General features: G+C 54.5%; 1 protein-coding gene across 4 annotated transcripts; it reads right to left on the reverse strand.

Moving 5' to 3' along the window:
- Positions 1 to 913: 913 nt before the first annotated feature.
- Tfap4 (transcription factor AP-4) lies at positions 914 to 13773 on the reverse strand. 4 transcript variants are annotated; one of them, XM_020156539.2, is made up of 7 exons: positions 13522 to 13773; positions 6219 to 6384; positions 6031 to 6129; positions 5487 to 5657; positions 4319 to 4459; positions 3312 to 3467; positions 914 to 1920 (listed from the first exon to the last, which is right to left on the reverse strand). In XM_020156539.2, the coding sequence occupies exons 1-7, from the start codon at positions 13608 to 13610 to the stop codon at positions 1726 to 1728; spliced, it is 1017 nt and encodes a 338-aa protein (XP_020012128.1). In that variant the 5' UTR covers positions 13611 to 13773; the 3' UTR covers positions 914 to 1725. The 4 variants fall into 4 exon arrangements, with proteins under 4 accessions (XP_020012128.1, XP_073915139.1, XP_073915140.1 ...); XM_074059038.1 differs by lacking the exon at positions 13522 to 13773 and adding an exon at positions 12603 to 12954; XM_074059039.1 differs by lacking the exon at positions 13522 to 13773 and adding an exon at positions 7883 to 12587.
- Between the last annotated feature and the right edge of the window lie 1853 nt (positions 13774 to 15626).

Consider the following 15626-nt stretch of genomic DNA (forward strand, 5'->3'; position numbering starts at 1 on the left):
GATCTAGCCCCCGACTTCCGCCGCCTATAAGGATACCGCCTACCATCGTGAAGCGCGCGTTTGCTGCTTGGGGGAGTCGGGGATTCCCCTGGCCCCGCCCCCAGTCCCCACCTCTGGCCTATGGGAATGGAGGAACCCTTAGGGACCGGAAGGAGGTGGAGCCTCAGTCCTCTCCCAGGCCGGATGTCTTGGGCCCACAGCGCCCTCTGTTGACCCTGTCCAGAGCTGTGTGCACTCTGCGGGATCTGCCGCCTCGCACCTGGCCGAAAGGGGTCGCTCTGCGACCTCAGAGGAGCATTTAACTGATGTAAATTTAGGTGAACGCAATCCCAAAAAAGAAAGTTAGTGCTGGAGGCGTGGCTCATAAGATGCAGTGCCTGCCTAGCAAGCGCGAAGCCCTGAGTTCAAATTCTACTACCACCAAAAAAAAAAAAAATTAGACATAATGCTACCTGGAAACCAGACTCAAAAAGCTACCTACGGAAGGATTTCCTTCATTTGACATTTTGAAAAAGGGAAAACTAGAGCAGCAGAGAATAGATCAGGGGTTGCCTTGGCCTGGAATGACCACAGAGGAGTCTGGGGGGAGCTCTAAGAATGAGGGAACTACTTCCTACCTTGATTGTGTTGGTGGCTCCAACCCAGGAAGTACAAGTCCCCGAGTTCAAACCCCAGCACTGGAAAATATATGTAAGAGTTGAGAACCACTCCCTCCACCCATGGCACTATCTCTGGGGGCCACCCAATACTTAAGAGTAATCCCAGGGAATCTGGGGCCCCAATTTCTCATCTCAACAGCACACCCTAAAATCAAGGGAGCTCATGCTGTCCCCTCCAGATTTGGGGTCCAAAAATCACCCCCTAGTCTAGACAAGGTATGCAGGGCAGTGCACTCACAAGAGATACAAAAATCTAAAAAACAAAGTACAAACTTTTATTTTGTTTCTTTACAAAGGCACAGTGGCCTCTTGGTTTTTTGCTCCCCACTTTCTTAACAAAATATAATAGCTTCTCCTTGGACACAAAGACCAAAATTGTTTTAAAAAAAAATACAGAAACCAAAAACAAAATAAAACCAACAACAAACAAAAAGAGAGAGACAAAGACATTTTTGGGGGTCAAAGATGGGAACCCTGGAGGGAAAGGTGGGGGGGTGGAGAGTGGTGGGTCCCGGTGCTGAGATGGGGAGGGGGAGGGAAGAAGGGCAGCAGCAAACCCCAACCGAGAAGCAACAAAGACCCCCGGGCCCCCAGAAAGCCCCAACCCAGCCTGACCCCCAACCCATGTAAGTGCTTAAAGGAGAAAGAAGAAAACCAAACAGAGGAGGGAAGCGGGATTAAGGGCTGAGTCGCAGAGCTGGCTCTGGGGAGGGAGGAAATGCCTTGGGGTTTTGTTTGATTTTCCCTGTTCTTAAAAAAATGAAAAAAATGCTTTTTGGCAGAGAGAGGCCAGGCACCTCAGTGTCAGCTTCTCCAGCCCCCAGGGCCGAGGCCCAGCCCTGGGGTCCCGGTGCTCCCACGCGCTCTGCACCACCCCAGCTCCGGAACCTTGGCTTGAGTGGCTTCGTTCAAAGGTCGATTTACAGTATTGAAAAAGAGGTCATAAAAGAGACCCAAATGACATCGTAATTTTGTAAAAATTTCTCACTCATTCACCCACATTTCTCCCTGTTGCTGCCCCGGCCCCCTCCAGCCCCCAGAAGGGAGAGGAGGGCTGGGGGGGTGGTCAGGGAAGCTCCCCATCCCCCAACGGCTCCTCCCGGCTCTGGTCCATGGCATCGCTGTCTGAGGCCTCAGAGTCTGAGGCGGTGTCAGAGGTGTGGACCTCCGGGCAGCTGCGGACCGGCTTCACGATGACAGCTCGCCGCTGCTCCTCCTCCATCTCCTGCTTGTCCTGGGTGCCCTCGATGTGCTGGATCGCCTGGAAAGGGACAGGCCAATGAGGGGGCTTGTCCTATCTCTCACATACCCTGAGACTGTCCAGAAATAAACCTGGCAGAGCAGGGAGGGGTCTGCCAGAGTCTGAGGGTAGCAAACTTTACAAAACCCTTCTGCTGAGTAAAAGACCCCTTCCAGGAAGACCCAGTGCTGCCTAGAACTGACACAATCTCTCATGTTTAGATTTTTAAAGTCTGCCTAGCTATTAAGGGCCTGACCTTATTATTAATTGCATTTTCTGTTTGCTAGGTTTATATGCAATGACAGTTCTGCAAGTTGATGGAGTTGTTTTTGGTTTTTTTCTGTTTTGGCTTTTTGTTTGTTTATTTCATTATTTATTTATTTTTGTGGCACTACGGTTTAAATCCAGGCCTCAGGCATGCTAAGCAAATGCTCTACCACTTCGGCCATATCCACAACACTTTTATGTTTGTTTTGTTTTGTTTCGTTTTGTTCGTGGTACTGGGGTGTGAATTCAGGGCCTACACCTTGAGCTACTCCACCAGCCTATTTTTGTGATGGGTTTCTTTTGACAGAGGGTCTCTCGAACTATTTGCCTGGGCTGGCTTTGAACCATGATCCTCCTGATCTCTGCCTCCTAAGTAAGCTAGGATTATAAGTGTGAGCCACTGGTGACCAGCTTATGTTTTGCTTTTAAGATAGGGTCTCACTGGCTTTTCCTGAGCTATCCTTGAACTCATGACCCTCCTTGCCTCCACCAAGTAGCTAGGATTACAAGTGTGCACCACCAACTCCTATACATTTTTAATGTTGCCCACAGTGCTGATAGGAGAAATAAGTGCCATCCACAGTCACTCCTGCCTCCACCCCCACCCCAAGTTCTGGGAAGTTGGGCTGGCACAGTGGCTCAAGCAGTAGAGCGCCTGCCTAGCAAATGTGAGCCGAGTTCAACCCCCAGTAGTGTTAAAAAAAAAAAAAAAAAAAAAAGTCTGGCTAGCAGAGTGGCTCAAGTGGTAGTGCGCCTGCCTAGCAAGTGTGAGATCCTGGGTTCATACGCCAGCACCCACCAAAAAAAAGAGAGAAAGAAAGGAAAAAAAAAAAATACAAGTTTTGGGAAGTGAAAGTGAGAGAAAGTTCTCATCCAAAAGTTGGACACAGTTACTCTGTAACTGTGAGCCACAGAACTCTGTTCCTGAGCTCCAGGAACAAAGGTGCCTCTCAACACAACCCCCACGTTAAGAGAAAGGACTTAGCTCCTCTTCTGGAACTCTGTCCCCAAAGACACAGGAGGGAGACCCACCCAGGCATCCAAACCTTTACCTGCTCCTCCTTCATCCCTCATTTCCGTCTCTCCTAAAAAGTCTGTCCCCAGATGTCCACTCCAACAAGTCACCTTTCCCCAAGCCCAGGTACCTGCACAATGGTGTCCAGATTTTGCCGGGATGTGGAAACGGAGTTGATGACAGAGGAGGGACCCATGGTGACGACGTTGATGTGGTGCGAGGGAGGAGGGGCTGGTGCAGGCACAATCACCGTGGGGTGGTGGGTAGGGGCCGGAGGGGGCAGGAGCTGCAAGACAGAAGTCCTCACTCTTTTTCCCACACGATCCTCCAGCCCAGTGTCTGGGGTGTCTGCTATAGTTTGAATCTTAAGTGTCCCCCAAAAAGGTCCATGTGCTAATGGCTTGGCCCCCAACTTGACACTACCAGAAGATGGTAGAAACTTGAAGTAGCAGGGCCCAGGGGGAGGTCTTTAAGTCATTGGAGGGCATGCCCTAGAAGGGAGTAGTGGGACCCTGGCCACTTTTTCTTCCTCTGGTTTCCCACCCACAAGGTGAACGGTCATATGCTCCCACCATGGCAAGCTGCCTCACCACAGGCCCAACAGTACTGGACTGAAACTCCAAAATTGCGGGCCAAAATAACCTTTTTCTCCTTCTAAGCTGATTATCTCAGGTCTCTGTTATAGTGGCAAAAACATGACAGACACAGGAAGCAGCCAGTTTGCATCCTTACCTCACCCATATAATATTAAGAAAAGAAGAAATGGCAGCCTAGAGATTGGCGTCTGGCCATCCCAGATCCACAGCCCCTTCACCTCCCGAGCCAAGCAGCAGTTCAACGTCAAATACGGTGCTGCTCAAAACTACAGACTCTGGAGCTAGAAGTGTCAGTCAGTGACAGAGCGCTTGCCTAGCACCCACCCGGCTGTGGGTTCCATACCTGGCACTACGAAAAAAAGTGTGCCCTCTGGCTTGAGATAGCCAGGATTCACATCTCAGGCTTGAATAGGCAGTTGTGAGGATTCAATGTACTAATGGAACAGCTCAGGAAATGCCTGATCGTGATGGTTTAGCCTCATCTGCCTTTTAAGGCACCACTATGCAGTTGTGGTGGCCCCTCCTGGAGCCTCCTGCTCACCTGGGTCCGCAGGTGCTGCTGTTCCCGCTCCAGCTTCTCCTGGTGCAGCAGCCGCACCTGCTCCTGCTGCTGCTGCAGCTGCACCTGCTGTGCGATCACCTTGAGCTTTTCCGGGTACATATGGGCCTCAAGCGAGCGCACCTGCAGGTGGAGCAGCAAAGCACTCAAGGAAGGCCGGAAGCTGGCCATTAACTAAAACATCAAATCTGAGCTCTGAACAGATCAAAACCTAGAACCCTAGAGTGGAGTGCCCTCCTCAGGGCAGAGACCAAAATCCTTACCCAACCCACAGGCCTCCGTTCCCCCTCCTCAGGTCTTTCTTTGTCTACACTGTTACTCTGCCAGAGACATCCTTCTCCTTTATTTGCCTTGGTTAGCTTGTTTCCTTGTAGAAGCAGTGGGGTGCTACTTGGGGAACCAGGTCAAACCCCTTCTGTGTCCAAGCTTCCGCATGGCCTTATCTCAGTTGTTTGGGGGGTTTGTGTGTGTGTGTGTGTGTGTGTGGTTTTTTTTGGCAGTACTGGGGGGCTTGAACTCAGGGCCTCACACTTGCTAGGCAGGTGCTCTAACACTTGAGCCACTCCGTCAGCCCTTTTTTGTGTTGAGTATTTTCCAGACAGGGTCTGTCTATTTGCCCCTGATGGCTTTGACCTGCAATCCTCCTGATCTCTGCTTCCCTAGTACCTAGAATTACAGGTGAGAGCCACTGGTGCTCAACCACTTTTTTCCCCCTCTTTGTGCACACTGGAGATAGAACCCCAGGGGCCTTACATGCTAAGTGCCTGCTCCACCACTGAGCTACACTCCTGGCCTTCCATTGCATTTTCCCCCCTTTGACTTTTTTTGTTTTTGAGACAGGGTCTTTGTAGATAGTCTAGGCAGATCTAGAATTCTCTATGTGCCTCAGCCTCCCAAGAGCTGAGATTACAGGTGAGCACCACCACCTAGCCTTTCATTGCATTTTTTACAAGTGAGGTCCTTTGACTTTGGAGGGCAGAACCCTGACTGGCTTACTCCCTGTTCCTAGGCCTGGCACAGAGCAGGCATTTATGTAAATGTAAATTACCTGCGGAAGGAAGGCATGGATGGACAGAAAACTCAAGGGACCACAGCTCGCACCCTCCACGCAAGCGGCACGGCACCTGGCCAGCAGAGGGCGCCACCTCACCTGCTCCTCCAGCATCATGCGCACGGAGCGCTCCTTGTCCAGCTGCTGCCGCAGCTCGATCATCTCCCGCCGCAGGTCCTCGGCTTTCTCGTCCTCCCAGATATCAGGCGAGCCAATGCCCTCGTCCTTGTCCTCTGCCCGCCGCCGCTTGGGGGATGAACCGCTCAGCTCCTGGAGACCCCAAAGGGTCGTAAGTGTGCTGAGACACCCCCCCTCCATATCACCACCACCATGGAGGTTGTGGGGCTCCATTGCAGTCTCCCAAAGCTGCCAACACAGGCAGACCAGCGCTTGGGAGCCCATTCTGCAGTTCTCCCAAATGAGCCACATGCCCGGAAGAGAAGCAGAACGGCTTGCTTTCCAGAGCATACTCCACCGCATTTGACAGATGGGGAAACTGAGGCCAGCAGGAAGGCAAATGCTGAAGGTGAGTCAGGAGGCAAGATGGGACCAGCTGCCTCATCTTCAGCCCAGGCCTGTGGCTGGTGCGCGCGGGTAAGGACCCGGGAGGTTAGTCACTGAGGGGAGCAGCCCTTCTCCATACCTGGATGAAACGCTTGAGCTGTGTGTTCTGCTGCAGAAGCCTGGTCTTCTCCTGCTCCAAGGAGAAGATGTATTCAGCTGTCTGCTGGAGAATGGCTGCCTAAGGACAGGAGGGGCCACGTGTCAGGCTCCTTTCTTCTCCTACCAGAGCCTGCCACCTCCTCCAGGAGGTCCCCCTGCCCCGCCCACCTTGCTGAGTTTCTCCCCATCCGTGTGAGGAATGAGGGTCTTGAGAGACTGAAAGCCTGCGTTGATGCTCTGCATACGCCTCCGCTCGTTGCTGTTGGCGATCTCCCTTCGAATCCTCCGCTCCTGGTCTCGCTGGGTCTCAGGAGTTAGTGGAATGTTGGCAAGGCTGCCAGGAAGGGACACGGACAGGCTCAGACGAGGCATCCTCCGAACCCTGCCCCCAGTGGGCCCGTCTCCATCATTCCTCTCCCGGGGTAACCTGCATCCCTTCCCTCCTGCAGACAGGCCCGCTGGCCCTGATGCTTGCTCCCTAGCACAGCACCCTCCCAGGGTGGTGGGAATGCTCCCCTGGATGCCCAGCAGAATCAGCCGGCTGCCTACACAACCTGCTGCCTTCCTTCCTGGAAGAACTGTGTTCCTCCAGAACACAGTTTTCTAGTGGTGCATGGGAATCAAAACACCCAGAGGCTTATGGCAGCACAGGCCCCAGCACCTGCCTAGCAGGGCTTGGTGAGACCCAGAAACCCCCATGGCTAATCTCTGTGATTCTGATGCAGGTGGACTCTTGGCACTAATCAAGACACCTGCTCCTAGGACACTTCTGAGCTCCTCGCTGTGCACCTGGACCACCTCCTTCAGAGTCTCAGGCTTTGCCATTCCAGTTCTGAGAAACTATCCATCCATTCACCCTGACCATTGCCACAGCTATGTCTCCGGCCACAAGCCCCAACCTGCCCCCAGTAGGTCCACTCTCCCCTGGGCTAAGATTGAACTGAAGACAAGTACCACTCACTCACTCTGCAGAGGGGACACCAGACCAACAATCCCTGGGGACAATTCTCCCAAAGCCCACCCACTCCAAAAGGCAGACCCTCACTGTGCCAAAGAAGTGATGCTCCAAACACGGTATAGGCAGTGTTACTGCATGTTGCAGGAGCAGCAGCCAGTGGGGTGAGGGAGAAGACAGCCAGGGAACAGGGCGAGGCTGTCAGCCGAGAAGCACTGGCGGGAAGCAAGACAGCAGCAGAGCCTGTGGGCCCAAAGCCACTGTTCCCGAGGGGTGGGCCTGTGTGTGGCCGCATGGAGGCATGCCCCTCCTTCCCAGCCCTCCCCTGCAACTCCCCCCACCCTGGCCTGATGGCTTCCAGATGCTGACTCCCAGCAGAGGCCACCAGCCCCACCCAAAGCCACAGCCTGGCCTCTTCCTGAGGGGCCCTCCCAGGGTGACCTGTTCCAGGCTCCAACCAAGGCAGCTCATGCCCCTGGGTCTGGAGGAATAGGAAAAGGCCTCTGGGCAGCTCTCATCTCATTGACAGGGAGTCTGGGGTCAAGGAAGTACCTGGTGTGACTCCCTTGATGTGATTTGCCCCTTTCCCTATCCGCAGGAGAAAGAAACTACACAGCAGCACAGGAGGGCAACACATCTACAACAGCTAGAAGCAGCTAAGGCCTGTCCTGTCCCACCCAGCCTACCCCATCAGTCCCGCCTCAGATCCCGGAGGGACCCTGTACGCATCCCTGCCCCTTCCTGGGCCCCCTGGGCTTTCTCTCCCAATAAAGAGGGTGGATGGCTAGGAATGAGTTCCCTGTTGGTTGCAGCTGAAAGTCTGGAGGAAAGCGGCCCCTCCTCCATCAGGGCCCAAAGGCCCAGGACCCCAACTCACCCAGCGCCTGCCTGGCCCCTCCACCAGGATGCAGGTCCCTCACGGGTCTAGGAATATCAGCACTGGGAGGGCCAGGTCCCCTACTTTACAGACAAGGCTTGAGATCCTTTGACTTAGGGCTCAGACATGGTTTTAAGGTCAAACAGCCGGATGTCCCCCACTTCAGGCCAGGGCACCTCCCTGCCCTGACAATGGGTGATGAGGTATCTGGAAGGAGAGGAGGCAGAGCAGGGCAAGAGCTGATGCCATCTGTCCCTGGAGCCTGGCCCTCAGACCACACCTCCTCAGAGAGCCCAGCAGGCCAGCACTGCTCTGCAATGAGGGGATTAACATCAGGGGTCTTTGAGGGCAAGAAGAGACAGGGAAAGATGTTACAGGCAGCCACATTTTTCTCCCCTAAAGAGAGATGTGGGAAGACACCCCACACACTCAAAAAGGCCCTGGCAGGGGACGTAGCTCAAGTGCCAGAGCACTTTCATAGCATGTATGAAATCCTGGTTTCAATCCCAAGAACCACAGAAAAAAAAAAAAAAAGACCCCTGGGTATACCCTTAGACCACCTGAGAGTTAGACCTAGCAACAGAATTAAGGTTAAAATCCTAGCTACTCAGGAGGCAAAGATTGGGAGGATCCTGGTTGGCCTCCCAAAGTTCACAAGACAGGGCTGGAGGCATGGCTCAAGTGGTAGAGTGCCTGCATAGCAAGCACGAAGCCCTGAGTTCAAACTCCAGTACTGCCAAAAAGTAATAATATCTTGGCTGGGCACTGATGGCTTACTCCTGTAATCAGGCAGCAATCAGGAGGATTGTGGTTCAAAGCCAGCCTAGGCAGAGTTCTTGAAACCCTATTTCGGAAAAAAAAAAAAAAATCGTGAATTCTTTATATAATATGCTAATAACTCACTTTGCTAGAATTTCCTCACTAAACTGTCATATTTTTCCTGAGTCAGGTGGCTTGATGATTCCCAGGTAAAGAGAATACAGAGTCAGGAAGGGACCAACTACTGTAACCAGTGGCACTGGGGCCCAAGAGAAGGTGTTGCACCATCCCACAGATCAACAGGTGACTGTCACCCTTGTAGAAGAGGACCATATGCTGCGGGAATGCTGTCATTGTATTGACTCTTCTTAACATTCACAGACTTGTGCACGTTTTTCTCTGACCCTCCCTGAAGCCCAGTGGAGTGGCTGCAGCAATGGGCAGCACTGGGTCCTGCGATGTGCAGACAGCCTGACCAGGGCACAGCTGACAGTGCAGCCTACTGACAGCTCACACACAGCCAGCTACTACTCAATGAAGGGGTGTTGCTGCAAGAACAAACTCATGAAGGGAGGGACTTGCCCAAGGTCACACCAGGCAGAGCAGGGAGACAGACAGGTGAATGCAACCTCCTACAGCCCCCAGGGGGAGTCCCACCAACTCAGCCCTCAAAACCTCAGCTCAAAGAGCTGGCCCTCAGTCTCTCCCTTCCTCCAGGATGCCCACTAACTGGGGAACCCAAAGGAGACTTCAGGGCCCCAGCCTGGAAACCCCAGCCCCAAATTCCCAGAAGAGGTCCTGGCTCTGGCCTAGGCCCCTCCTTTGCATCAGAAAGCCACCAGCCTGATTCCTTCAAGTGTTCCGTCCAACCCCTTTGCCTCCAAAACCATTAGCACAGCCTCGCAGCTCAGGAACCAGCTGCTGGACTTAACTCTGAACAGAGACTTGGCTGTGAGTCGACAGCTCCTCACCGGGACTTGGATTTGCCACCAAGTCCCTCAATTATAACTCACCTAAACTGCCCAGAAAGTACCAGGTGATAGTTGTTTAACAGACTACATGCTAACCAGGGATTCTGACTGGTGGAATTCAGGCCAACCAGGGGTTCTGATTGCTGACCAACCCAAGGTTTCTATTGATTAAGGAGGGTTAATTTCCAGGTAATGCTGAACTAGAAAATGTGGATTTTTCTACAAATGCCTTAAAGTTCCTTATAGTTCTTTCTGGGTTTTGCATAAGTAAACAAATTCACAGTGTGGTAAAAGTCCCACTATCCCTTCCCTCCCAACATCAGACTCCCCCAGGTAAGTAGTGAAACTAGCAGAGACCACTGATCCATGGAAGCTACGGCTTGTCCGTCTGTCTCCCTCCAATCTGTTGTGGTTTGGCCAGGGGCTGCTCAACCTTAGGAGTAAGAAGGTAGGGCACTGGACAGCCAATGGCCCCAGAACAAATTTGGCCATCAGCCTTAAATGCGGAGAGCAAAGGTGCCATTCCTCCCACCAGAATACCCAAAAATCTCTTGGGAAGAATGCTGACATCCCAACCAGATGCTCAGGGGTACCCCCCACCTACCTGCCCCAGTTTCAGTCTCCAATAGCTACTAAGAACTCTCATTTCACACCATCTTGAACTCCCTTGACATCACTGAGCATCTTAACATCCACACAAACGTGAGAAGTTCACACAGGATTTCTCTCATTTCTTCTAAAAAGGAATGAAGGGTCCCTGAATTCCCACCAACGGTGCCCAAAGTATTGATCCCTCTCTCAGTGGTGGGTTCCACTGCCTCTACCCATACATCCCTTTCCAAACAGACCGTGGTCCCCCTGCTTGCTGCCCTCTCCTCAGTCCCAGGACACACTATGACAGGATCTCCTAGCCGTTCCTATCGGAGCCATCCTGCCCTCCTCCTCCCTGAAGCCCTTCCAACCCATCAGAGGGAACCCTGCACTGGATTCAGATGGCAACTCCAGCCTTGACACTTGCTTGTTGCAGAACCCCAAGCCTAGCCAGTGTGCATCAGTTTCCCCCACCTGAAAAAAGTGGAAATGCTGCCTCACTTCACAGGGTTGTGATAAAGCTTAAAAGAGATCAAAAGGCACTGAGAGAATGTAACAGGATGTCCTGTTTCCAGGGTTTCTACCCAGGCATCCAGGACAACCTACAGCTCTTTCAGGGCTAACAGGACCTCCAGCACCATCAGTAGGTGAGCTGCTAAGACAAGGATCAGGTCTTGTCCCTTGCTGTATCCTCAGTCCTGGCATCAAGCTGATGCTTTGTAAATTCAGGGACCCAACAAACACACCAACCAAACCCTAATCTTCCCTAACTTCTTAAAGAAACTTTTAAGAGCTTATCCTACAAGGATAGGGACCACCACACACCCACTCTTCAGTCTGAATGTCATTTTAATAGTGTCTGGGCACTTCCCACACCCAATTATCACACATGTTCCATTATACAGTCTGAGAACCATTAGCCAATAGGTATAAAACCTCAAGGTGTGACACCGTCCCTTGTGGTTGGCCTGGGAGACAGAGAGGCAGGAAGAGACCAACTAGACACTGAGGGACGGAGCAAAGTCCACCAGCCTGAGACAACCCCGAGAAATGAGTCCATCCAGCCATAAGGTTCCCTCCTACCTCACCCTGCAACTCCAGCTGAAAACGAACAGACGCAGAGATCCAGACTCCATGCCCAGTGTGCAGCTAACAACAGTCAAAACAGGGTGGGCTGAGGACTTGTGCACTTAAGGTCCTGCCTCTTTAAGCATTGGCCTGCTAAGGTCCAGTCCCTCTAAGAGAAGGACTGGAGGAAGAGCTCAGAGGAGGAGCTCCTGGAACTTGGTACGGGGACAAAGTGAAGCCAACAGTCCTAGGAGGTCCTGAGAGGTCTCAACCAAGGTGCAGGAAAGGCAGCTAGAGTCCCAATGCCCCCAAGCCTGCTCAGGGTCAGAGTAATGTCCACTCCAGTGTATGAAGCAGCTCCTGTCCACCTCCCCACTCACTGTCCAGGTCAACTAGGAGTAGCCAGCAGAAAAGCAGGACCCTGACATTAAAAGTTCCAGTCCCAAATCGGGCACCGGTGGCTCACGCCTGTAATTCTAGCTTCTCAGGAGGCAGAAATCAGGAGGATCGAGGTTAGAAGCCAGCCTGGGCAAATAGTCCAAGACCCTATCTTGAAAAATCCCATCTCAAAAATGGCTGGTGGAGTGGCTCAAGGTGTAGGCCCTGAGTTCAAGCCCCAGTACCGCAAAAAATATATATACAATAATAATAATCCCTAGGAAGATTAATGTTGACTTTGTGAGAAAATCCTTGCAAAGTGGCTCCCCAAAACATATAAAAAGCTCAAGAGTTTGTTGTTTTTTACTTATTACTACTGGACCCTGGGGTGGGGAGGGGGGCTTGTCTAAGGATGGCCGCGCCAGTTGCCAGACCCATCAACTAGCCTATCCATTCCTAGGTATTGGCTGTAGGAATTGAGAGTAAAGGTGTGACCCTTGGGGTGGGTGCAGCAGCCTGACTCCCTAGTCCCTGTCCACAGGCGCGGGCTCCTCCTCCCTCAATCCCTGCCCTGCCTACCTAAAGCACGGGAGCACGTGGTCCCAGCCCTGGGGAGCCATTTCGCTCCTGGAGCAGCGGGGCAGGAAAAGGACCGCAGGTCCCAATCTTAAGCATGCTGGAGAATGCACCCCCAACTGGTTCAACAGGTAGATACCCAGGCCCTGCAAACGGAGTTCCAGGCTTGTGCATTTTAACAAAAGTCCAGGGTGATTCGGCTGCTGGTGTTACCTTTGGTAACGAGTGGATCTGGGGCAACCTAGGGTCAAGCCTACAAAGCGGTTTCTGGGAAGGGTTGCCGATCCGGGGCACCCACCCGGCTGAGAGCCCCGACGCTTTTAGTTCGTGGTTGGGAGAAGGGGCGTGGGATGGGAAAGTTTGCAGAGGAGACCCACGTGCTTTGGAGAGCGGCCTGGTCATGCTAGAGGCGTCCTCAGGTGCCCCCTCCCCAAAAGGCCTTCCCACCTGGCCTGCCTTGCCCACCCTGTCCGCGGGGGCCGAGCTTTGTGTGCGGAAAGCGTGGCTCCGGAGCGCCTACAAGTCCCACAATGCCGCACCAGCCAGGCGCGGGGAACTACAGCTCCCGCGAGGCCACGCGCACGGAGGTCCGCCTACTCCAAGAGGGCTGCAGAGTCACGTCCAGGCCTCGCTAGTAAACAGCGCCCGGGCGCGGGCAAGCGATCGAGCTAGCAAGCTGCAACCAACGTGCCAGGAACCGCGGCGCCCGGGCCGGCTGCATGGGCCCCCCACCTCCGCAGCCTTACGCGAGCACCCCAAAACCCCACTGCAGCTCGGCTCTGTGCAAATACGCGCACCACCCGGCTCCCAGCACCCCCCCCACTGCGCCAGGAGCCGCGGCATGCCTCCATTGAGCCACCCTCACCGCGGCCCCACGCGCGCCCCGATTCCCCAATACCCCTTATGAGGGGCGCCCAGAGAGCGCGAGGAAACAGGGAGGGGAAGGAAGCCGCCGCGGGAGGGGGGAAGAGGAAGCGCGGGGGAAGCCACCAGCACCAAGCATGGCCGGGACTGCTGCAGAACCACGTGGGTCTGTTTGCAATTTACAAACGTCGCGACTCGTCCGCCTGCAGCGGACAAAAGTGGCCGGGGCCACTAAGGATCCCCACATTCCAAGGGAGAAGAGTCCCCAAGCGACACGAGCCGGGCTCGCGGGGCTGCAGCAGCCCCAGCAGCTAAGAAAGACGAGCGGGGTCCGCGGCGCGGGCCATGCGTGCGCACACGCGCGCCCGCTCGGGCGGGCTGGCCAGGGGCTGCAATGGGAGGAAAGGGTTGGGGGGGAGGAGGAGTACACACCTACAGAGCCCTCCTATCACTTCTTTCTCTGTTTTCCTGAAATGTTGCAAAGAGGGCACCTTCTGAGTGGGCACCATGAAATACTCCATAGCGATCGGCCCCCCTCCTCTGCACGAGCCAGATCCCGCGGTCCGCCGGAGAATGCAAGATGGAAATCCGAATCAAAGGGCAGCGCCGGACGGAGGTGCAGAATCGGCCGGTCCCAGATGCTGGCGGCGGCGGCGGCGAGGGGAGGGAGGCGGGCGGGAGGGGCGGGAGGGAGGTCTCTCCGGCCTGCCTCCCCGGGCGTGTGTATGTGTGTGTGTGTGTTTGCAGCTGATCAGATGTCTGTTTCAAGGCGGGAAACAGCTGGTGAAAACTCAGCACTCCCCCGGCCTCCTTCCGCGGAGTAAGGAATTGCATGTAAACAAAGGACTATTTGCAGCGCCCCCCGGGCGGCGCGAGGCCGGGGCGAGTGGGGCGCGGGCCCTGGGGGACTGGCTGCAACCCGGGTCTGCAGACTTAACCCCAGGCGCAGGGGGCCCCGGGCTGCGGGCGGGCTTAGGGGGGCGCGGCGTGAATGGAGCGAGCTGCGGCCCAGCTACATGCGCCACTATGGGTGATGAGGTTCATCAGCTGACAGGTTGGCAAGCATTGCAAAAAAAAAAAAAAAAGGCCAGCCACCGCGAGGGAGCCCAGCCTTTGCAGCCCAGGGTCCGGCGGGGACTGCCCAGTGTAGGGTCTTAGCTCACCCTGGCCCTGAGGGGCGCGCGGCTGGGCGGGGCGTGCGGCGGCAGCGGGAAGGCGGCCTGGAGTGCGTGCTTGCTTGGGGCTTTTGATTTTTCACGATTGCAACTGCTCGGAGCGGAGCCGCTCTGGCTCGCTCCCCTCCGAGCCGACCCAGGGCCCCCTAGAAACTTGCGTCACAGCCACCACTTCCCACATGTAACTTGGGGCTGCCTCCGGAGGCCGGCCAGCCACCTCCCTCGTCTGCCCAGCTGGCCACCCGGCCCACTCTCCGGAGCCTGGGAATCCCGGAGCGCAAAGGGGACAGGCAAAGCCAGGCGTGCCTGGCATCTGGGATGCTGGGACGACCCTAGGAAGTGAGGTTGGAGGGGGGGTGAAGGGACAGGCAGGGAAGGGTGGAGGCCAGCCAGAACGGCAGCGGCTCCTGGGGGTAGGCTCTCAGCGCGGTCCGCAGGGCTAGTAGAGGTGTGGCGATTGCTACCGGGTCCCCTCCTGTTCCCTCGCTCCCCACTTTCCACCGTGGGCCGGAGTCTGCAGCTTCTCATTCATGACGAAACCTGGGTAGAACTTGCTCCTCCGCCAGGGTGCGCTCTCTACGAGGGGCTAATGTCTTGAGCCCTGAAAGGAGGGGTGGCACACTGTAGGGGTGAGCTTCTGTCCTCCTCCCCCGCGTCCCGACCTTCCGGCCCCAGGCCCTCTCCTGACTCCTGGACGCTTGGCCACTGGCTCAGGAAGCCGACGCCTGCTTTGGAATGTCCTCGCTCCTGCCCGCCGCCTTTTCCACCATCCGCCTTCCCTGTTTCCGTCCAAATCGTGCCTCCTAACTGGGACACTATTACTAGCAATTGTGGGTTCGTATTAGGGAACATTATTGTAGTAAATATCACCGGCGCCGCCAGATGCCAGGTTTTGCATACATATTCCGCCAGTCTTCAGAGTAACCTGTTAGGTAGTTTCTTTTAGGTACAGATACCAGAGCAGTTAGCTTCTAAATCCTTGGAAGACTTAACTTAAAATGTAGCATTCTTGAACCCTAACCCAGGGCTACTGAATCAGCTGCTTGGAATTCACCTTTAACTGCCCTCAATAAGCAGACCATTCTGATTTGCTACTTTTTTTTTTTTGAGACGGGTTTTTTGTTTGTTTTGTTTTTTGTATCCCACCGCCCCCGCTCTGTTGCACTTGACCTTAAATTATCTCTAGATATCTACCTGGTCCAGTTTGGCCTCCCATAGAACTGGGACTGTGCCGGCTCCCATGGCTCATTGAAACCAGCCTGGGCAGATAGTTCAAAAGACCCTATCCCGAAAATATGCAACACAGGGCTGGCAGAGTGGCTCAATAAGTAAAGCACCTACATAATAAGCGTGAGGTCCTGG

This window comes from Castor canadensis, chromosome 17 (assembly GCF_047511655.1).
Source record: "Castor canadensis chromosome 17, mCasCan1.hap1v2, whole genome shotgun sequence".
NCBI lineage: Eukaryota > Metazoa > Chordata > Mammalia > Rodentia > Castoridae > Castor > Castor canadensis.